This window comes from Capronia epimyces (genome assembly GCF_000585565.1).
Source record: "Capronia epimyces CBS 606.96 chromosome Unknown aczIQ-supercont1.2, whole genome shotgun sequence".
In the NCBI taxonomy this organism is placed as follows: domain Eukaryota; kingdom Fungi; phylum Ascomycota; class Eurotiomycetes; order Chaetothyriales; family Herpotrichiellaceae; genus Capronia; species Capronia epimyces.
This window is the reverse complement of record NW_006912905.1, coordinates 496643-519002: the sequence shown is the minus strand read 5'-3', so window position 1 is coordinate 519002 and position 22360 is coordinate 496643. Positions and strand designations below refer to the sequence as shown.

The 22360-nt window shown below is 53.5% G+C and overlaps 9 protein-coding genes across 9 annotated transcripts; 4 read left to right on the top strand and 5 right to left on the bottom strand.

Moving 5' to 3' along the window:
* Positions 1-715: 715 nt before the first annotated feature.
* A1O3_02011 (uncharacterized protein) lies at positions 716-3251 on the top strand (the record flags this gene model as incomplete). Its single annotated transcript, XM_007732154.1, has 7 exons — positions 716-882; positions 992-1276; positions 1406-1565; positions 1727-2190; positions 2363-2397; positions 2516-2696; positions 2957-3251. 7 exons carry the CDS (start codon positions 716-718, stop codon positions 3249-3251), a joined length of 1587 nt encoding a protein of 528 aa, XP_007730344.1.
* A 763-nt stretch (positions 3252-4014) lies between these two features.
* Positions 4015-6007, bottom strand: A1O3_02010 (uncharacterized protein; the record flags this gene model as incomplete). Its single annotated transcript, XM_007732153.1, has 6 exons — positions 4015-4149; positions 4236-4591; positions 4716-4974; positions 5087-5212; positions 5268-5694; positions 5757-6007. The coding sequence occupies 6 exons, from the start codon at positions 6005-6007 to the stop codon at positions 4015-4017; spliced, it is 1554 nt and encodes a 517-aa protein (XP_007730343.1).
* A 2366-nt stretch (positions 6008-8373) lies between these two features.
* On the bottom strand, positions 8374-9861 carry A1O3_02009 (uncharacterized protein; the record flags this gene model as incomplete). Its single annotated transcript, XM_007732152.1, has 3 exons — positions 8374-8800; positions 8949-9451; positions 9580-9861. 3 exons carry the CDS (start codon positions 9859-9861, stop codon positions 8374-8376), a joined length of 1212 nt encoding a protein of 403 aa, XP_007730342.1.
* A 1035-nt stretch (positions 9862-10896) lies between these two features.
* A1O3_02008 (pre-rRNA-processing protein TSR3) lies at positions 10897-12127 on the bottom strand (the record flags this gene model as incomplete). Its single annotated transcript, XM_007732151.1, has 2 exons — positions 10897-11824; positions 11880-12127. The coding sequence occupies 2 exons, from the start codon at positions 12125-12127 to the stop codon at positions 10897-10899; spliced, it is 1176 nt and encodes a 391-aa protein (XP_007730341.1).
* A 276-nt stretch (positions 12128-12403) lies between these two features.
* Positions 12404-13519, top strand: A1O3_02007 (exosome complex component RRP4; the record flags this gene model as incomplete). The annotated part of the gene is made up of 2 exons (XM_007732150.1): positions 12404-12609; positions 12667-13519. 2 exons carry the CDS (start codon positions 12404-12406, stop codon positions 13517-13519), a joined length of 1059 nt encoding a protein of 352 aa, XP_007730340.1.
* Positions 13520-13760: 241 nt separating this feature from the next.
* Positions 13761-14450, bottom strand: A1O3_02006 (uncharacterized protein; the record flags this gene model as incomplete). The annotated part of the gene is made up of 1 exon (XM_007732149.1): positions 13761-14450. The coding sequence occupies one exon, from the start codon at positions 14448-14450 to the stop codon at positions 13761-13763; it is 690 nt and encodes a 229-aa protein (XP_007730339.1).
* A 1748-nt stretch (positions 14451-16198) lies between these two features.
* On the top strand, positions 16199-17621 carry A1O3_02005 (uncharacterized protein; the record flags this gene model as incomplete). Its single annotated transcript, XM_007732148.1, has 5 exons — positions 16199-16372; positions 16426-16533; positions 16601-16804; positions 16874-17016; positions 17111-17621. 5 exons carry the CDS (start codon positions 16199-16201, stop codon positions 17619-17621), a joined length of 1140 nt encoding a protein of 379 aa, XP_007730338.1.
* A 1720-nt stretch (positions 17622-19341) lies between these two features.
* A1O3_02004 (uncharacterized protein) lies at positions 19342-21053 on the bottom strand (the record flags this gene model as incomplete). Its single annotated transcript, XM_007732147.1, has 3 exons — positions 19342-20587; positions 20643-20756; positions 20815-21053. The coding sequence occupies 3 exons, from the start codon at positions 21051-21053 to the stop codon at positions 19342-19344; spliced, it is 1599 nt and encodes a 532-aa protein (XP_007730337.1).
* A 903-nt stretch (positions 21054-21956) lies between these two features.
* On the top strand, positions 21957-22226 carry A1O3_02003 (uncharacterized protein; the record flags this gene model as incomplete). Its single annotated transcript, XM_007732146.1, has 1 exon — positions 21957-22226. One exon carries the CDS (start codon positions 21957-21959, stop codon positions 22224-22226), a length of 270 nt encoding a protein of 89 aa, XP_007730336.1.
* Positions 22227-22360: the final 134 nt, after the last annotated feature.

The following is a 22360-nucleotide window of genomic DNA, read 5'->3' as shown; positions in this document are numbered from 1 at the left end:
TCACTGATCCCTGTTGGCTGTTGGGTCTGCCTGATCGTCGTCTGGGGAAAATCCCTGCGCTGCAGCTGCTGCGGAAGAAATTCCACCGCAGGCGGAGAGACTTGCAATCGACCAGCCTATCGGATCATATATGGGCCTAATTCTGATTCGTCCCCGGCCTCAATGCTGGCCACTCACAGGGGGGACAGTCAGCGGTGCGGGGGACGCAGGCAAAACACCTCCCCAGATGTGACCAGAATTGAGATGGCGGTCGCCATCAGGGATTCAGCTGCCCACGAGCTGGGGAGCCATGACGCGATGTCCAACGTGTGGGACAAATCAGGAACGTGCCTGTGTGGCTGACCTTGCCAGGCGGATGAATTCAGCAGGAGACTGGAGACAGGGGACTGGAGACTGGGGACTGGAGACTGGAGACTGGAGACACGAGACATAGGGGAGCAGATTGCAGACTACCACAGACGACGGATGCTGTACGGTACAGACAAACTATCTAATATCTCCATCGCCTCTACTCTGTATATCTCCAGCACGCAATCTCGCTGGAAGAGACCTCGGTGAAAGTGAAAGTGAAGTGGTCGCCATCTTCTGCTTCTGCTTCTGCTTCTGCGCCTGCGTGTTGTTATCCTTGCACCTCACAGCACAGCACATCTTACTGTAATAGTATCCCGTCTGCCTGTTGACGACCTAACCCATCCACCTCCATCCTCCCTCCACCATGCCGTCCCTTCTTGCTATCTGGTTCGCCGTGACCGTGGTCCTCGCCTACCCAGTCTACCGACTGCTTCAGGTTGGCCGTCGCCATCCGCGCATGCCACCGGGCCCGCCAACGGTTCCGATTTTGGGGAATGCACTTCAAATCCCAACCACTGGACTAGGCAAAAAGTATTGTCTCCCTGCCCTTACCTCGCCTGCCTTGACAGGGTTCCTCCTGGGTCTACCATCCAAACGCCGTTGACGCTGGACGCTGGGCGATAAGCTGACTTGTGACCAGGTTCAAAGAATGGGCCGACATCTACGGCCCCATCTTCTCCCTCAAGGTCGGCCCTACCAACATCGTCGTGCTCTGCGACCGAAGAGCCATCAACAACCTCTTGGACAAAAAGGGCAGCATCTACTCTGACCGGCCGTTCAACTACGTGTCCAACTACGTGACCCATGGTGACCATCTGACCCTGGAGCCACAAGGTCCGTCATGGAGGGAGAAGCGCACGGTGGTGACGAGGAACCTGAACCCCAAGATATTGGACGAGAAGCATTGGAAAGTCCAAGAGGCAGAGTAAGACACACCACTCGGACGTGAGCACCTGTGCCCTTGGCCTTTTCTCTTCGACATGAATCCTTCTACTTCTGCCCTTGATGAATGCTTGTCAGACTCCAAGTTCCAGCTGACACGTCTTTCCTCTAGAGCCGTCATCTTCATGAACAATGTCCTCCGGGATCCTGACAGGATCTTCCACTACGCCCGTCTGTACACCGTGTCCGTGGCCGGCTCTCTCATCTGGGGACATCGCGCCACCAGTTTGGACTCCTTCTGGTATAAGGACTTTTACGAGTTGATGGACCTGGTAAGATACGGCCATTTTTATTTCCTCTCCACTTCCCTCCGTCCCCTCCAGTGGGGGACGGCCAGATTTGCCTCCCCAACTTCATTCTGTGTATCCTTTATAGAACATGTCTTATAGTCATGTGGTACCGCAAGAACCAAACCCATCTAATTCATGTTCAGTGGCTGGAAACCCAAGAACCTGGCGCCAACCCGCCCATCGACGAGTTTCCCCTCCTCAAATACCTACCGGGCCACTGGAAGAAGCGAGCAGATAAATGCCGGGCAATGATGGACGACATGTGGGACAAGGCTCGAGCTATTGTCGACGAGCGCCGAGCCCGAGGTGACAAACGGGATTCCTTCATCGACGCCAAAATCGACGAAGTGAACGAAAAGGGCACGTCTCTGTCGCCACACGCCTTCAACAATCTGTTCGGCGAGCTGCTCGAGGCCGGGGCCGACACCACCGCCAACCACATCTTGACGCTGATCCTGGCTTTGGCCAAATATCCTCAGTTTCAGGAAAAGGCTCGACGCGAGATTGATGCCGTGTGTGGCACCGAGAGGGCTCCAGTGTTCACCGACTTCGACAAGCTGCCGTATGTGAACTGTATTGTCAAGGAGGGTATGAGATGGCGGCCCACGTAAGTCATGGTTTGGTTTCCTGTCTTCTCTGTTCTTGGACGCTGTTGTGTGCTCCTATCCTTGACTTGATGTGTCTTCTTAGCCTGCCTAAAGCTGCTTGAACGACTTTCCTTTTCCTTATCCTGAAGCGAGAGGCCGAACACTAGAACTGTCACTAATCAATGAATACAGTGCCCCTGCCGGCCTCCCACACATGGTCACACAAGGTCAGTCAACTCCTCTAGTCTCCATCCAATTTCCACGCCCCTACCACCCTTACAGCACCATGATTTCCCCATCCCGAAAGTCATACCTAACTAACGAGTTGTCTTTCATTCTTTCCAGACGATGAATACGAGGGCATGTTAATCCCCAAAGGGTCCATGGTCTTTGTCGGCATCTGGGCGCTCCACCACAGCGAAGGCAATTATGCGAAGCACGACGAGTTCAACCCCGATCGATACTTGGACCATCCGAAGCTGGCCAATGAATACGCCGTGAACCCGGACTATATGAACCGAGATAAGTTTCCTTCTTTCCTTTGGCTTTGGCTTTTTCTTTTTCTTTTCCTTTTCCTTTTCCTTTTCCCGTTGCCCTTTTTCTTTCACCACCTCCCTTCCACCCTTTCCCTTCTCTAGCACTCTCCTCACCCCGGGGGAACCATCAAATCCCGAGCCAAGTTCTTTTTTGTCCGAGTATGAGTATGAGTATGGTGTGGCCAAGTCCTTTTTTGTCCGAGTATGAGTATGAGTATGAGTATGGCCAAGAAAACTAACATGACTCCAGCTCTCCACACCACTACGGATATGGAGCCGGTCGAAGAATGTGTCCGGGCCTGCACCTGGCCGAACGAAACATGTGGCGCATTGCGGCCAAGTTGCTGTGGGCTTTTGACATCTCCGAACCCCTGGACCCGGTCACGGGGGAGGTGGTCCATCTGGACGAGAATGCCTATACCTCGGCCATTCTGCTGTGTCCGTTGCCGTTCAAGATCAAGGCCGTTCCCAGAAGTCCGGCCCATCTGGCGTGTATTGAGCGGGAACTGGCGAGCGCCATGGATTTTATGTCTCAGTGGAACTAGGTTTATATGTATCCTTTAGTCGGGTTTGGCGGTTAGTAGTCTTGGTCAAGTCAGAGTTGACGAGCTAATCAAGCTAAACTATGAACCGAGTCATGGTGACTACGGTGACTGCATTGACTGAAGTGAACTGAACGTGAACGTGGAGCGGAGTGGTTTCCGTTTCCAGTATCTCATTCCACCAAGCTCTCCGCCAGTGTCGGTGTCAGTATATATGCATACATATATATATTCTCTACTAGGAACAATTTCGGCCAGTTCAAGCTCACGCTCAATTAAAGACTACAGTTTAATCTTAGGCTTAGGCTTAGCCTAGTCCAAGTCATTCAGTAGTATTATATACAGTACCCCTAAACCTCTAAATGTCAAGCTTAGGCACTAACTTAGGCATTCCCAGCCTCACTGTTTAACTAGAAAGCTAGTATTAGGTCGGTACAGTCGGTATAGGCACACCTATATAGTTTAGGCTCCCCCCATGCCCGTTTGATAGAGAACAGGGAACAGACACTGACACAGTCGCAACGCAAGTAGTATATTATAGTAGGAGTAGGCCTCATAATCACGGTGACTCACACCTACCTAACTCTGACATATGACATAATCGTAAGTGACCGTCTCACTCTCACTCTCACTCTCACCATACTCATCGCTTCATATACAGTATAAGAGTATACGGTATGCTGCCGGGTGCCGGATGCCGGGTCCCCTACAGTATAATAGTATGGTACGCTACCGGGGTACCAACTCGTCGTTCACGCTCAGCATTTCAAACCGAAACCACCTCGACGTGACTCTCATGGACCTTCTCAATCTGGAAGCGGTCGACGTCGACTGTGTCGATATCCACGGCGACATGGTCGCCGAACTTGGCGGCAACTTCTTCCAGAGTGAGGCCAGCAGTCTACGATGGATGATTAGTGTCGAGCTCGGCCGAGAACAAGAGACAAAACAAAGACGAAACAAAACAAAAAAACACGCCTCACTAACCTCAGGACAATACCAAGCCATAAAAGTGGTCGAGACCAAACACACCGACACCATAACAAAGTAGTAGCGCCAGCCGATCGTGGCAAAGGCCTGGGCGGCCGGGCTGTTGTAGATGATGGTCATGGTAAAGAAGGAAACGAAGCCGATGGTGGCACCTTCGCTACGCAGATGAGTGGGCCAGATTTCCACCAGGTACGTGTAGCCGGGGCATTCGATCAGCAGACCGAAGAGGAAGACGAAGATGAAGTACATGGCGGTGGCGGCGTTCAGACCGGATTTGTTGTTCGTTCCGATATAGTACTTCTGTAGCACGGCCTCAATGATCAGGGCGCCCGTGCATAGATACCCGCCGAGAACTGGCACGAAATTGGCATTAGCATCACCATCATTGGGAATCATCCTCATCAAATGATGGTGTCGATGGTCCTCAAAGAGGTACTCATCATCATCATCATCCATGTCGAGCTAAGACGCACTCACCCATTTGTTTAATTCGGCCCAGACGTTCGATGAGAAGACCGCTGAGCCAGGTTCCAATGGCGCAGACAGTGACCCAGACTACCGAAAGACCTAGCTGCAGGACCCGGTCGAATCCGAGACCGGCGAACAACCTCGGGGCGAGGTTGGCGATGACCACAATGCCGGTGGACTGGCCCATGATCCAGACCACTGAGCCACAGATGGCCCGTTTTCTTAGCGACGGAGACTTCCAGATATGCAAGTAGCCGGTGGGCAGTGCCTGAGATTGAATTGGGTCAGCTTGGGCGGACTCGACGACATTAATGTCAAAAGGACAGGACAGGACATGACAGGGATAGATCTCTCTCTTGTATGTCTTGGTGTGTGTGTACCTTTTCTTCTTCAACCTGGGCTTTGATCTGCACATATTCTGCCCGCGCAATGCGTCCCTCAGGATCTGCTTTTGTCCGGTGCAGCCTCTCCAGAACGGTCCAGGCCTCATCGAATCGCCCATGGTCCTAATCCCCGCGGTTAGCAGACCGACTTTGAACAATGAAGACAGAAAAGCCGCACCATGAGCCACCGGGGGCTTTCGGGAATGAAAAACATGGTGATGGTAAGTAAGATGGAGAGGGCGGTCAGAATGACAAATTGCAGGCGCCATTGATACGATTCATCCACGTAGTGGAATCCCAAGGCAGTCAGGCTGGACAGGATGTACGCCGCCGTGATGGCGACTCCTTGGGCGCTGACCAGAATGCCGCGGGTGTGCGCCGGCGACACCTCGCTCAGATAAACGGGCGTGTTGGTAATGATCATACCGGCGCCGATGCCGTTCAGCACCCGCGCGACCAGGAACATGGCGAGGTGGACACTGCCGGCCTGCAGCGCCGCCGCTACCATGACCAGCAACGCGGCAACCGTGTTACACGGACGTCTGCCGTAGCGGGTAGAAAGGGGGCTCTGCACAATGGCGCCAATGAAGCCTCCGCCGAAAAAGCTGGGGTGCATCCGTCAGTCAGAGAGAGGGCTAGCTGGCTTCTTGGAGGACTGTAGACTCACGCCCCAAGCATACCGCCAATGCGCGAGTTGGCGTTGGTGGTTAGGAAGTAGGCCAGGAAGGAATCTTGGGCCAGCGTTCCGGAGATGACATTGTTGGAAAAGCCAAAGGTGAAACTGGCCATGGCGGCTGCGACCACGGTGAGGATGTTGATCCAGCTGGTATGCTGCTCCAACGTCACATGTCTGTGCTCGCCCTGCTGTTGCTGCTGCTGGGCCTCCGGCTGGGCCTCTGACCGTGTCTTGGGATCCATGGAAGCGAGACTAGAGGGTGGAATGGGCTGGGATTTGGACTTGGAATCGAGACAAACCACAAATTACCTCGCTCAGGGTGGAGGAAGATCAGAAATGCTTGCGTCGCCATCCAGTGCAGGGGATACAGTACTTATACCTCCCAGGAGATAACTGCCATCTATCTCTCTGTCTCCTCGGGCGAATTTGGGCATTGCCCTATCAAAGGGCGCCCCCGGACCAAATTCGCTTCATCATTCTGGATGCACGACCAAACCCAATTCAAGTTGGTGCTGACTTGTGAAGTCTCCCGGACTACGGGGGATGGCGGGGGATGGGCTCCAATAGCCCACTGCCCCAGGCCGGGGAGAAGGGGCTTAGGAGGCTAAGGGGCCGAGGCGTGGATCCCAATCTGGAGTAGATGTTCTGGGGCTTAGAGGCTCAGGCTTCCGATCCCGGGGCCCTGAGTTCGTTGGGTTCCGGTTCCGGTTCCGCACACGTGTCTGACATCCGTTTTCCTTCCTACTTTCTGGGTCTCCTCGCGTGGTACTCCGGATGGAGGACTGTGGACTGTGGACACAAACCGCTTTGATGGAAGTCGATATATGTCTGTCCTCGTGGCCCGCGCGTTCGCCTCGGCGTTGACCATGGTGTGGCACTTCTCTTGGGCGGGGGTGACAGACAAAGGACCGCAGCCAGAACAGGACCGTTGGCTGGAGTTGTGCGGGGTTGATCTGGCACGCTCTAGATCGTCATTTGATGCTGTCAGCCATGCTCTGACTCCAGCCTGGTCTTGTTCGTGGTCGTGGTCGTGGTCGTGGCCATAGTCATGGTCGCGCTTCAAAGACCTGTAGAACGCATGCTTCTCCAGTACTGTCGACACCTACTACTGCAGTCACTGGCATCTGCATCCGCCTCACAATTGGGCTTGGGCCACTTTTCCCAACGTGTTCAGCCAGCCAATATCAATGCACTTTCGATCCTCTCTCGCTGGTCGCTACTTGGACGTACATGTCATGTGCTGGAGGGCTGGCCCCCTTTTCTTAGGCGTGTTTGACTCTTGCTTAATTTGGTAGACGCTTCGCTTCGGAGCATTTATATTGACTTCATCCTAGTGTGAACTGGGGTAGTGTCACACTTAGCTCCGGGGTGATTCTGGCCACTTAAACGACATTCCGCATCAAAATGAGTCGACACCCTCGACACCCTGGGAACAAAAAGCCGCCGAGAAGATAACGGTACTTTGTCCACTCTGAGTGAGGAGTTCGTATAGCAATTGGATCGATTGTGCCCTGGAGGTTGTGACATCGGTCATGAGGACGTTGTCAGTGTACTTCAACTCTAATCCAATGCCAACTCCAGGTCTGGCCATCTTCTCACCCTGGTCAATTTTACCCCAAGAGCCTGGTCTCCGAATCAACAGCCCGGGAAAGTTTTTGTACAGTTGCCATATGGCCAAGCCGCCGGAATTTCGGGCCTTTTCGATGACCATGACCACCAGCCTGGTCCTGTAACGTGGAGGACCTCGGTCGAACACGCTCGCTCGTCCCTCAGCCAGAACCGAGGTAAGTGAAGTGAAGATGCGCATCCTAGAACACGTTTCAACGTGGAGAGGCCGGCCCGCTGCCGTGTGGTGCTTGTCGAGGTTGACCCAGCCCTTTGGTTCGGATGCTATTGACCTCGTCCTCCTTGTTCCTCCTCATCGCCGTCACTCTCTTGCTTCATCTCCTCGTCGAACACCCTTTGTTGGGGCCGTAGATGTATCGGCTTCCTAGTACTAGAAGATGACAATATCAATGTCAATGGCCATGGCCATGGCAACGGCAACGGCAACGGCAACGGCATGCAGGAATGGGGAGTAGGTGGGTGCGAGGATTGAAAGTCTTACCAGGCTGACCCTCTCCCATCTCCATCATAGACCAGGTTGAGATGTACAGGCGCAGGCGCAGGCGGAGGCAGAGGACAGAAGATAGAATGAGTGAGAATCTTGATCTTCTCCGAGTCAGACATGGTTGCTGCCTCCTCTATAGGTCATGAGAAACTGTGTCCGCTGCACCACCGTGGTCCCTGTTGCAGGCACCACAGAGAACCTTCCGTACACAGCCTTGACGGGTACCTGAGGTGCCTTGTACGGATACATAGGCACCATTAGGTAGGTAGGTACGAAGTATTCCATACTCTGTTCACATTAGTATGACGCTTGTCCTGACTAGCATAAAGCAGCTGCCAAGAGCGGGACCTAAGCTACTAGCTCAGTTGTTCCTGGCTAATTCAAGTGCGTCGTACTCCGTACTACTCTGGAGTGCTGTAGAGCCTTGTCATACCATTTCTTCATGCATTTCTGCTTATTGACACAGGCACTCGTCAGGGTTACCAGGTCATGTTCGTTCTAGGCAGGGGTCCCACCAAACAGCGGTGCAAACACACTGGCCTCAAACCACGTCCTATCTTTCGCCCATGCCTTCAGAATGACATCTGTGGCGAGCTGCACTATACCCGCGATCTGCTCTGGGGTTCCTTTTAAGGGCAACTTTGGGTGGCGTCTATTATACCAGCCGAGCAACCACACACCCACATGAATGGCAGTCCGAAAGGCCAGCTCGTCACTCAATCCGCCGTAGCCATCGACAAGGCCACGGACTATCCACACAGCACTGTCGACCTGACGGAAGTGCTTCTGCTCATAGAGATCGCCGATCATTTGGCCCAGATCATATGCCCAATGACCGACCTGGGCGAGCTCCCAGTCGATGATGACGAGCTTTGGTGCTTCGGGGTTGTTTGTTTGCAACGATGGCACGTCCGATACCAGCACACTGATTTGAACACTCGTCAGGACTCAATCGGGATGAGAGGCGAAAATGCAAGTGAAATAGAAGAGAGGCGGATTTCCCTCGGTGGGTGGAAGGGGAGAATGACGATAATGATGAGACTTCAAGGTTTTACTTGGGACCTGAGACTTACTTGCACGCCGCGAAGTCTCCGTGGATGACGCCCCAGTACTCTCCGCCATCATCTGTCGCTGGTTTGTTGAACTCCCTGGCCGCCGTCTCCCTGACTTCTTCCAATGGCTTCCTGATCCCTTCCAGAGTCTCTGGGAAGTTCTCGAGTATGTTGATGAAGCTATCATAGGACGCGAGACGCTTTAGCTTTCGCATCGGCTCATTTTGCCCCAATTCTCGGCGAAGGGCGGATTGCGCTGGCGCCGAGGCCCAAAGGTGGAAGGACCGAAGCCAGACTCCGATGTCGTGACCAATGCACGTCGCCACTGTCGGTGTCAAGATGGCTTCGGTGGTGGGTGAGGGTGAAGGTGGGACGAGAATCGATTTCAGATCCACCGCATCGGGGAAATCTTCTATGACCTGGATGTTTGCCCTCGGGTTGAACAGGTAGTGATGCGGGACCTTCAAGTTTGAGGACGGTGACGGGAAGCTATTGAGTGCGTGGTGCATGGATTGTTCAAAGATCTGGCCAACCAACAGTCGTGATATCTGTCAGTTATTGCTTCATGCACGGGCGAACGTCCGTCAGGAAGGCGAGGAGACACGGAACCCTGCCGGTGCCAGGACAGGACAAGGACTGGGGAGATAATCACACAACGCGACACGGCAAGCGGGAAGTTCTTGTTGCCTCGTATATGATCCCTGGAATGCTTGACTATGATGGTCTTGCCAGTGGTCGGGTCCGGTTGCGGTTCCGGTTCGGATCGTGAGGGCAACGGCAACGGCAACGGGTGAGCGAGGATGCCGCGGAAGACAAAATTGGTCGAGCCGCCGCTCAGCTGCGTCAGCGACGAGGCAGCATACGGAGTGGTCGACAACTCTTGCAGGATTGCATCCACGAGCTCGTCTTGGTCGGCCTGCGTGGGCGATACCATCCTGTTGTTATATCTATGGGCGGATGGGAGCCGGCTGGCGTTGATGTAGATAGTAGATATTACTGAATGTCCCGTCCCGTAGACGAGCGGCTCTCCTTTTTAGAGTCGATTTGGAGTGTGACTCAGAGACCTAGATCCATTCATCTCAGCCTCGTCCATCAGCTGATTTGACCAATCATGATCTGCAGGGCGGTGGATTCACGTTGAGCCGTGTCCAGTAATTGGATTTGGATTGCGCCATTCGGAGGTTTCCTCGTACCATACATAACATCACGTCCTGTCCACCTCGGGGCTACTGTAGTATCTGACCCCAGGGCAAGGCTGGCGGCTAAGGAAAGACGAGAGATGCTAAGAGGATAAGATATATCAACGCATCCGCGCCCACAGGTGTGACCAAATGGAGAATATTCGACCACTACGAAAGGTTCGATCCTCTTTGGAACTCGCGGGCAATGCCTCCAGTCCAGATGCGGTACAGGACTGCACTGGCAATGGCGGCTTTCTGGCCGAGTTGCAATCTTCACGGGCATAGCTACATACTAGTAGCATTGGAGCTATTTATCGACAATTGTCAACCCCGACAAGGGCGGCCAGTCAGACTGGAAGGCCCATCCTCCGATGAAGAGAATATGGGAGTCCACTGGTGGCATTCTTAGTGTTGTGTGCTCACTCCGCCACCAGGAGCTTCATCAACAGATTGGTCCTGCGGCCAGGACATGTATTCGGGAACGCATGGTAGTTGTGTTTGTCGAAAGAAGGGTCTGGGGTCAGGGGTCAGGTCGATGACTGGGGTTGCCTCCATGTACGCAAAAGCACGAAAATCCATTGACGTGCTTTGGACCAACTCTTCTAAAGACGGGCCTCGCTAAGGCCTGGGCCGTCCACGTCTGTTGCCGATTTCGCATCGTGCCATGTTTGCTGTTCCAGTAAACAAGATGTGGGAACCTTGGACCTATCCGTGCACCTTGATGGCACTGAGCTGGGAAGTTGGTGGTGCTGTATCCCTGCCAGGCTGACAGTGTTCACTTCCCAAAACTACCACTTCTGCGGCGCCGAAACTACCGTTCGGGAAAAGGATGCACTTGCCTGCTCCAGCTTCCTTTGCCGTTCTCGTGCAACTAGTCCTGTACGGTCTGTCACCGGCGTGGCATTGGCGATCTGATCAAAGTCGTCGTAGTCTTCTTCGCCGGAGCCCGACTCGGCGTCAGAGTCTACGAGCGGTGGTTCCGTGGTCAGCGTCGTTGTCCACTTGTCTCCGGGTTGCCGAGTCTCCTTCGTGCTTGCTTCCGTCGAGGTCGAAATGGTTTCACTGAAGGGCTTGGATGCAAGGATTTTCCGCCTAATCTCGGCCATTTCCGCCTCCTCGTCCTCATCATCTTCGTCTGGCGGTAGATCAAGCGGCACGCCCTGCTGCAGCGGAAGGTTGTCGCCCTCGTTGCTCGAATTTTCGTCATCGTCATCGTCTTCGTCGCCTTCTTCGTCTTCGTCCGAGTCCGAGTCCAGGACCTCTCGCCGGTTCGTGTTTCCTCCTGCCCAGACGTCGTCTCCACTGGGGTTGAGACGACTGTCTGAATACTCCTTCTCCAACTTGGCGAGCCATGTCTCCTCGGCCTTCTTGATCTCCTCTTCATCTCGACACGCCGCATAGCGTTTGAAGAGCTGGGAATTGATCTCCAGAAACGGCTTGCCGTACGTGAAGTGCTGGAGAGCTATCTCTGCCCAGTCGAGGTGACCGCAGATGGCGAAGCACGCGGCAAGGGCTTCGACACAGTTGAGCCGCCAGGGTTTACCGTAGTTGACTGGATTCGCGGCGACAAGGTAAGGCAGAAGTCGTTCACATTTCCCGCCAATGCGTGACCAGGGAATCTCCTCCACTCGGACCCAGGAACATTCCACCACTGCCGCGCCATACTGTTCCAGCAACTCACGATCGGCAGGCGAGACAACTCGCTTTGCATTCGGGCTACATGACCTGTCAACCTTGGCCCGGCGTGAGAGCCGTCTTCAACACAACTTACGAGATAACGACGCCGGGATACTTTTGGCCAATGGGCAGCTCTCGCATCATACCAAAATGCATGAGCCGCTTCCCGCTGCAGCGTTTCGCGTCGCAATGACCAAAATCCCAGCATGCCGCTTTGAAGGGTGGCCGTTCAGGCGCGCTGCCATCCTCGCCACCTTCTCGTGAGGCTCGCGGGGTGTGCCGGGGTTTGGTGGAGAATTTCTTGGCCTTGGAAGAGGCGCCGTCTTTCTTGTGGCGCACCATGTTGGGATGTTAGATGTGGGATGTGTCTGATGTGAGTGAGTCTAGATGGGTTGAAAGAGAGACGTGACAGTATGTGAATAGTGCCCGCACTGGCATGCGATGACCTCCCGCAGTTTTTCGGTGCCGCCGATAAGAGCCCGCCAAGTTTCTTATCTTCACGTGATGCTCTGAAATTCTCCCCATGTCCCTGCGTTGAATTCAAACAACATTCAGTATAGAACGCGACTGTGGGGTACGCCCGATCCGAGATCTAGGAGTGTATTTCTGATATTAGCGATGGGCCTCGCTGTCCTTCCGCCAGACTTCGAGGAGGAAGTGGTGCACCCCGTCAGTCGCAAATATGACGACTACCAGGACGACAGCGACACGTCGATGGACGATGCGAACGGCCGCCCTTCGAAGCGGTTTCGATTAAGCCAGCCCGCGGCAAGTCAGATAGTGCTCCCTGGGGAGACGATCACAGACGACACTCAGTGGATGAGGTAGGTACGGACAGTGACATTTTGATACAATGTTACATGGGGCTGACCGCAACACAGAGGGCACGGAACCTATATGACCGACTCATCAACCACTATCATTGCCACGCTCGCAGGTATCCTGAAGACCACCAACAAGCTATTGTCCGTTGCCCCTTTGCGAGCAAGATACACTCCTGAGATAGGAGATTTGGTGGTTGGGCGGATCGTGGAGGTACAAAAGAATCGATGGAAGGTGGATGTTGCCGCCCCGCTACTGGCGCAGTTGCCTCTCTCGTCCATCAATCTTCCAGGAGGTGTTCTGAGGCGGCGGACCACGGCAGATGAACTTCAAATGCGAAATTATTTCCAGGAGGGCGATCTGGTTGTCGCCGAAGTCCAACAGGTTGGAAGCAGCGATAACACCGCCAGCTTGCATACCAGAAGTCTGAAGTACGGCAAGCTACGCAATGGGACCTTCCTGGCGGTGTCTGGGACTGGCGGTGGAGGTGGCGTGGTCCGCAGTCGGAGACAGGTGTTCACGATCAACAGCGGAGCCCAGAGTGGCGGAGACGTCGACGTCATCCTCGGGGTCAATGGATACATCTGGCTGAGCAAGCATGTACAGCAGGCGGACGACCAGGGAAGAATGAGCGGAGGGGTCAGCATATCGAATCTCGACGATGTGGTCAGCACTGCCATCTACTCGAGCCAGAACGACGACATAGGAGAGGGAACGAGACGAGAGATTGCCCGGATCTCCGAGTGTATCAAGATCCTGGCGGAGGATGGGGTGAGAGTGGACGAGGACACTGTCATCAAAGCTTATGAGGCTGCTGTTGACGCCGAGATGAGTGTTGCAGATCAGGCTGGAACCGGTACCAGGGTCAGTGAAGAAGTGCGAAGACGAATCGTCGACGCTGCAATCCATTGATCACCTTCGAGATTGAATTCGGAGTGATTGCCAACGACATCTGCACAAAATGCGCGAACCATGCGTGCATGAATAGGAATATTTGCAATGGTCTACAGCCAATTTACCTCGCACCAACGGATAGGGACTGGTCAGGTCTAGCATCCCAACAAAAGGCAACGAAAAGCAACCATGCCGTGGACCTTTGACCTTACAGTCATGAGAAAATCCAAACAGAAACTATTTGATCACACAGTCCGAGCTAATCATCGTACCAGCCACTGGTTTCTACGTACCTCTTTTCCGGGTCGACTCTGGCATCCTTCGGCTTTTTCCTGCATCGCTTGTCCTTCTTGATTTTGGCTTCGACATGAGCCTTACGCACAGTGCCCTTGGCCAGCCAATATCCCTCGTACTTGTGTTTTCGTGTTGTTCCCGGCAAAGTCAGCACGACGGTTGGAGCTACGTACCTTCTGCTGATCCCAGCGAGCAGCGGATCGGCAACGGTTCTAGGACGGCGACTGTGGGGCTGTGAGGTGTCCATTGATGGTGAATGCAAGCCTAAGTTGGTACGATGCAGAGATTCAGAGCGAGCAGGTGCTGGCCAATCCACTGAATAATGCGAAGAAGAGACTGGCGACCATTCATCCTGGCCGCGTGACCTGATGAAAGCAGCAAGTTGATCAGTGGTTTTCACATGCAGGGGTAAACCTTGGTCTCGGACAAGCTGAGGATCCAGCATTCCTGTCCCGTTATCATACTCAAAACTGGCTGGAGATGCTGCGGCACTCCGATCTGGTAGAAAGTGAGGCGGTGGAGGAGGTGGTGGCGGAGGCGGAGGCGGTAGAGGCATTCCTTTGGCAGATGCAGCTCTTGACGAGGTATGGCTGACGGCTTTCGAGTGTCTCTCGGATTTCCTGGCGGTCGAGAGTTCGGCGAATCTAAATGGCATTCCCACACGCAGTGATATCCGGGACCTACTCTGATGGTGATGTGTTTGCTATGAGCTTATTGATTGTGGCAGGATGAGTGGATGAGATTCAAGCCAAGCAGATCAAGCAGAGAGGGTATGAAGGAGCAAAAAGCAAAAGCATCGCGTGGTCTATTCTTTCTCCTTTCCGCAACAATGCCGCCTTTGTGTTCCTTCTCCAGGAATAGCGTGGTGAAAGAAGATAGGAGGCGATCGGGTAGGATTTCTACGGAGTACTCCATACGGATACAATGAATCGCTTTCTTTGTACCTTTGTGCCCTTGGTGGCTGATCGGGGACAAGCTTGCGCCAGTCAGACCTACGGAGTACAATATAGTAAATATAGAGAGAGCATGTGATGCTAATCTTTTCTAGCCACGCTAAACTGGCGAGAGACTATCTGCGAAACCTCTGTATTTCACGTCTGCGCTGACTAACTGACTGATGGGTGAGCTCGATGCCAAGACGGCAAGAGGGATCTTCCGCGACAAGCCTTGAAACCTTAACGAGCCAATTCCGACGACTCACTGGCTGGCATCTCGCCCAATCTTCCCCGACAGCAGCACCAGCACCTTATCGCCAGCCACCACCATCACATAAACGCATTGCATTGATGAGGTTCCAGGTCGGCTTTGCAGCATCAACAGCTATCCGCATCCGTACAGGACTATCCGGAGATTCTAGCTGCTTAGCCAACTTGAAAGCCGGCGATGTCACATTCCGATGCAGGCAGGGTTCTTCCTGGCCACCCCACCGACCAACCTCTTCAGCGCGGTTGTTGGCTGCATATGCACTATGCCCGCGCCTCATTCTGTGAGCAATCAGTCCACGACAACCTAGGAAGCGGCTTATCGGCCACATCAATCTCTGCCCCTCCGTCCAACCAGGACATGATCCTGACTCCGTTCTTTGCTTGTGTTTAGAGGCGCGCTTCGGTTGGACCCTGCTCCATTGCGTCTCTAGCGAGCTACGGAGCTGCGCATCACCTTCAGTGCCCATGGATTCTCCATGATGTGCTGTCGGGGTTGTTCAAATCTGGTAAGGCAATCGTAGCGGCGCGAGCCAAAAGTGCCTCTACTCCATACTCCATTCTCATACGCTCCGAGTCCAGATGATCGACACAAGAGCATGACCCATCTTAGCCCCAGAAGTTGTCCGAACGGCCGGACACGGTAGATGATGGGAGGAACCATCCAACTTCTGTACGTACGACAATCCCGTCTGTGCGTTCTCTCCAGCGGGAGAGGAACGGCTGGCATGGTGGACATTCTGTTATCTTGCCTCTCACTTGTCATCATGCTGCAGCCACTATCAGAAACCCTTGTACGGATGATTCGTTCGCAGGACCTCAGGGCGACAAGCTAGTGCACAGGTCACAATGTACTCCGTACTGCGCTTGTCGAAGGTTTCCTTTCTCCCGCCCCCTTCTAGGTTTACCGAAGGCTATCGGAAGCAACTTGTGGCGTCGCGCCGTGCGTTGCACTACTGGGAGTGTTTAGGTCAGCTGCACCACAATCCCAAGTCCTGGTCTGCATGGATTGAGACGGGACAATCTAAGGAGTGTTGCGGTCCAGCTGGAGATACCGTGCCATGCGGTAAACTTCTTCGATGGACATGCGTATTGCTTGGACCTCAGCCGCAACGGCAATGCAGGTACAACAATAGACTGTTCGCCCACGGATCGATCGGCCTCCAGACGTAGACATCTTGTCACATCCCTCCACGATAACATGGAGCCTGAAGAGCCGCTGGGGGTGATTTCTCCCAACAATGAGTCTGGTCTGATTCTCATTCTTACTGCGTTGAGTCTATCTTTTGTCCTCGTCTCGTTCGCCATACGACTGTACGTTCGGCTGCCTCCAAGGCTGTGGAAATCGGACGACAACATCTTGACAGCTGCAACCGTAAGTAATAGAATGAGGAAGGTGTTCTGAGGATGAATCTGATAGTATTCAAGGCGCTCTCTTGCGTGCAGACCTCTCTTGTGTTTTACGAAGTGCACCTGGGCCTGGGAAACCGCAAAGTCATCGAGAACAATGACGAAGCCAGCAATCGGATCAAGAAGGTACTTTCCATCCCTCGCATGAGGTGGTGCAATGTGCAATGCCCTCGAGATGCTAACAGGTCCAAAGTACTATTTCGCGAATGATTTCCTCTACCTCGTGGTCCTCTTCTTCTCCAAGGCGGCGGTGGGCTCGCTCTTTTTGCGATTGACCCGCCAACGAGGGCATGTCAGGTGGATCTGGTCGATTCTGGGTCTCTGTGCCGCATGGATTGTGCTGTCCGTCCTCCTGATCAGCATCGGTTGCTCTTGGGAGAAAACATTCACCGTACCAGTGAGTCTTCGTATCCTACTTCGAGCCCCAGATTGGTAGCGAGATGAGGGAGACTAATCATTTCAATAGTTTGGCCGATGGCTTGCGGTGGGCATTACGGACTCGCTCACCGAGCTTGCGTTTGTCGTGATGGCCGGATTCCTGGTGAAGGGCCTTCGCATGAGTAAGGTTCAAAAGGGAACCGTCGTATTTGCCTTTGGCCTTCGTCTGCTGTAAGTCACCCACCCACCATTCCCATTTGTATGGGATGCGGTACGGAGTCCATGAACCAACCAGGACCATTCCTAACAACCGCCCACTTTGTAGGGCCGTCCCTGCTCTCGCTATTCGTCTTTACTATCTCAACCCGTCGACTTTGGCCGACAACCACAGCCTCGCGCTCTCTCTCGCCGTCGTCTGTACGCAGGTGCAGCTGGGTTACGGAGTCATGGCGGCGTCGGTCACCGTGTTGAAACCGTTCATGGTGGTGTACGAGAAACCGCCAGGCTCGACCGACTACCTGACGGGACGCAACAAGACGTACGGCAACGCGACGAACGACAGCGAGCATGTTTCCTTCAAGATGAAGCCTGTGGCGCGGTCGACCGAGGTGAGCGAGAAAAGAGCCGTAGGCGGAGCCACCACAACCGATCCGACGCAGCCATACGCCGCATACCATGCTACGGCAGCGGCGTCGGGCCGGGAGAAGGACCATGACAGCATCCACAGCCACGACAGCCGGCGCTTGATCATCGAGCGCAAGACCGACTGGTCTGTAAGATACGAAGAGGCCGAGAGCCAGAAGAGCGCCACGAGCGAGACTGGGGAATCTGTGTGAGGAGGGCCGACAATGAGGAGCGAGTTGAGTTGGATGACGGACGACGGACGACAGACGACCTCGGTAGATATATGGGCGGATGCGACAGGTCTTTGCGTTCGGTCTCAGAGTCACACCATCGAGCCCATGTTCCCAGGAAGTTATGCAATCTACTGCGTGTATAGGCTTGCCAGGATGTCGGAGTTGGGACTGGAATTAGGATTAGGAATGTGATGGGGGATGGTGCCTAGTCTTACGCTCTACTATCTATTATCTACTGTCTACTGTCTATCTAGCTGTCTTGCTGTCTAGCTGTCTATGTACAGTGCCAGGTGTGCTTACTAATCTACTCTCGACTGCATGGGTCCTGCTATACCGCCATATATAAAGTATAAACTACGAACGACGAACGACGAACGACGAACTATAAACGACGAACTATAAACGACGAACAACGAACGATGAACGATGAATAATGAATGATAAACGATGAACTACGAACCACGAGCCACGAACTACATATATACAGTGTATTGACTACCAGTAGTATCCTTCTACCAGTAGTATCCTTCTACCAGTAGTATCCTTCTACCAGTAGTATCCTTCTACCAGTAGTATCATCTTCTGTCCACGCACGCACGTACAAACTATCAACCATGAACCATGAACTACGAACTACGAACTACGAACTACGAGCTACGAACTACGAACTATGACTAGAAGCTACGAGTACGTACTACGAACTACACACAGACAGTGTATTGACTGCCAGTGGTATCATCTTCTGTCCACGTACGCATGTGGATAGATAGATTATCCACGCATAAGCTTTCGCGCAGTAAACCTACTTTAGGGTTGAGTTCGAGTTCGAGTTCGAGTTCGAGGTCGAGCCACTTAAATTAATTAATTAGCTTGGACGCCACAGGATTACAGAGTACGAGTACGGAGTACAGTACAGTAAGTAAGAACCTAGTAAGTAAGAATTAAGAAGTAAGAAGAAAGATGAAACAACGACGGAGACGGGGGAACGGAGACGTACCTACCCTACCCTACCCTACCCTACCCCTTGGGTCTAATTCCATCGAATTAAGCTCAAACTAAAACTAAAACTCAAGCCAGGTGAAACCTAACCTAAACCTTGGACCTGTTCCTGAAAAAGGGGTCGAGGTCGAGGTCAAGGTCAAGGTCGAGGTCAAGGTCAAGGTCGAGGTCAAGGTCAAGGTCGAGGTCAAGGTCAAGGTCGAGGTCAATGTCAATGGCGAACACCTTCATTCTACTCTGTAAGTACAGAGATTCTAAACCCCCCATCTCCCATCCCCCATGAGCCATAAGCTGTGGCAGACCATGTGGCCATTTAGTTGCCCCGTTCGACGGTGACCATTGGTTTCCTTGTCGACAATGACCATTAATTCCACGTCGACAGTGACCATTGATTCCACGTCGACAGTGACCATTGATTCCACGTCGACAGTGACCATTACTTTTTGTCAAAGGTTGAAACGTTCCATGTTCTCTATCAAAGGGTCGCAGGGGGAGCACATGCTATATAGTATAGTATAGCCAAAACCAGCTTCTGGTTAAAGGGCATGGCTGGGAATGCCTAAGTTTGACAGTTTTCACGTTCAATAGTCACGGTTGACCCAACCCGTTACACCACGACGGTCGCCAAAAAGGACGAAGTAACTAATTCACTCGTGAATTAGCCACTTGGTGTATATAACCGTGACATCAACAGTCACCATTAATTCCCCCGTTCGACAGTGGCAACTGGACCCGAGTAAACTTTCCGGCCGCGGACCAAATACAAGGCTCCGCAGATGATCATGGTGCCGAAGAACAAGACAATGGCCCAGTTGAAGGATTCGGCATCGACAGGCGTGTTGTTGGGCCAGAAGCTCCAGAAGAAGGCGAAGATGGAGTAGACGATGCCGAATGCGTTGATGGGCACTCCCCATTTGCCTAAACTCCAGCGTGCCTTGGGTAGAAGCTCCGGGTGGTAGATGCGCCGGTACAGGACACAGGTGATGGAGATGGTGTAGCTGAACATCAAGGCGCAGACTTGCAGCGAAATGATGGCGTTGAAGGCCGTCGAGCTACCTATGTTGATCAGGGCCAGGAGACAGCTGCATATGCAGGTCAAAGTGACCGCGTTGGCCGGGATGTGGAGTTTCGGATGCACCGCCCCGATCCAGCGGGGAAAGGGAAGCCCTTTGTCGCGCGCAAAGGCGAACGTCTGTCGCGACGTCGACGCGTTGAACGAGATGTTGGACGCGATCACAAGAATCAGGATGATGATGGTCAGCGCGTTCACCCCGCCGGTAGACACGGCCTGCCGGAACAACCAGATGAAGGGGTATTCGGTAGGGTCGTTGAGAGCCGCGTCGACGTCCGTCAGCGTGAAATTGTACGTGATGATGAGCACGAACCCGAGGATGCCGTTGGCCACGTAGGCCCAAAACATGGCGTTGGGAACGTTCCGCCCGGCGTCCTTGACCTCCTCGGCCATGTGAGCGGTGCAGTCGGAGCAGAGCGACCCGTAGATGGCCGAGATCTGGCCGACCATCAGGGCGAGGCCCATGCTGGACCATCCGCCCTCGTTGGTGAATTGAGTGAAGGCGACTTTGGCCGAGTTCCGAGGTGCCATTACCCACAGCACAATGATTGTGGCCAAGAAGGCAAAGACGTGCACGACAAGCAGCACATTCTGGATAAGCGGCAGGTCGCGCGCCCCCCATGTGTTGGCCACCCAGAGGACGAGAACCATGGCAAACACCAACAGTGTGCCCTGCCATGCCGTTGGTTCGTAGTCGGGGTTGTTGATCTGAATGAGTGCCTGGATGATGGTGCCAGTCAAGAACGATCCTGATGCTGTACCGGCTTGCCAGGATAAAGTGGACATCCATCCAGTAAGGTAGCTGAGACCCTTTTGATATTGGGGAGGAGCAAATTCCGAAACCCAATGGTATTGACCGCCACTGGTGGGGGACCTATTACATGTCAGCAAGAGACCAGAACATCCGGACACAAACTGTCCAAGCCTACATGGACGCCATTTCCGCGAGAGATGTCATGACAATGCCGAACCCAAAGAAGGTCCAAACGTATGTCCAGAAGAAGCCAGCAATACCACCACAGACCAACACCTGAGTATTTGCGCTGCAAATCGTTAGACATGGACCCCGAGTATATGAAGAGTCGGCGAACCATCACTCACATCAGGAGGAACTCCCAGGTCGCTTGAAGAAGAGCAGTGAATGCCAAAGCAGAGAGAGGACGAAAATTGCGGATCAGCTCTTGACGCTTGCCCAACCGTTGCATGTCCCTCTGATCTTTGGCCGTATATCCTTTGTCGAGGATACCGACATCGTTGTAGTGGCCTTCATCCTCGACGCCATCGAAAGAGGCCAGCTCTCGCGCTGTGAGCGATGATTCTTGAGCCTTTGCAGCATCCATTTTGATGGGGATCTCTGATCACAGATTCGACATTCAATAGGAAACAATGAACAAGGTCAAACTTCCGCAAAGGGGAAGAAGTAGATTGGAGCTGGCAGAAGAAGCTCAGGCATGGACATGGTTTTCGGCTGTGAGAGATTCGCGCTAATAATGGCCAAGTACGACATGCCAGGCCTTGAAGCCAGCGACAACCCCATGTGAACAGGGATCGGTAGCCGCTAAATGTTGGCGACGCCACGATAACAACTTGTCCTTCAGACCTAAGCTAGCTCCGGGGATTTCCTAATGGGGGGGGGGGGGGGGTGGATCGCAGTATCATGCGGAAATGTCGCCTCGAACTTTGGCAGATTTACCTACACTCATAGGTGGTGTGGTGGTCTTTTCAGTACGTACACAGGCCACAGGGTGGGTGGTAGGTGACAGAGACTAGTACCCTGATGGTTTCTTGTCAGATCGAAGCCCTGGCCGGTGTTGTGATCCAATGAGACACCGACAGAAAGGACGAAAGTGAAAGCCGAAGGTGGCGAGGGCGGAGGGCTTATCAGAAGCCACCATTGCCACCTTCTTGTTCGACTCGACGTGTGGAATGGCGGCTATTCTGCCGTAGTCTGCTGTGTGCTGTCAGTGTCTCGTGGAGGCGGGAGAGTGGGAGGAGCAATAGAGGTTTTAGGCTGTTAGAGCTGTACTGTCCGTTACGGGCTTAGTTCACGATTGCCAAGCCTCCAAGTTGACCACTGTCCTACTAAGTGCGGTCAGTGGCTTTGGCGTATTATGATGCTCACGCTCACGGTCTAGAAATTGAGCCTGTGGAATCTGAAGAGACTGCCAACATCGAACATCACCTCTCACCGTCCATTTCCACTACTACAAGGCCATCTCTGCATACCTTGCACACGAACCGCCATGGCGCAAGGCCAGCTCAAGAAACTGGGCAAGCCGACCGCAGCGAAATCCTCGTCTGCAATCACAAAGAAGGGTTCCCGAACCATCACTCCCAAGAAGGCCAAACTGCTCAAGCAGGCCAAGCTCAACAAGAAGCTGACCGCCGGGCTGATTTCCAAGACGGAGGTGATGCTTGGAGAGCGTGCCGGTCACTTGGAGCTGCTGGGACAGGGAAAGAAGAAGGGTGCCGACGGACAGGGAAAGGGAAAGAAAAATGGCAAGCAATCCTGAGCCTCGATCAGAGACCGGAGCCACAGACACATACCCAAGGAAACATGCATGAAAGACGTCGGCGACGCCTTGCTGGCCGATTAGGCAATGTTGAAGCTATATGAGGGACTGGGACTTTCACGATCTCGCTGGAC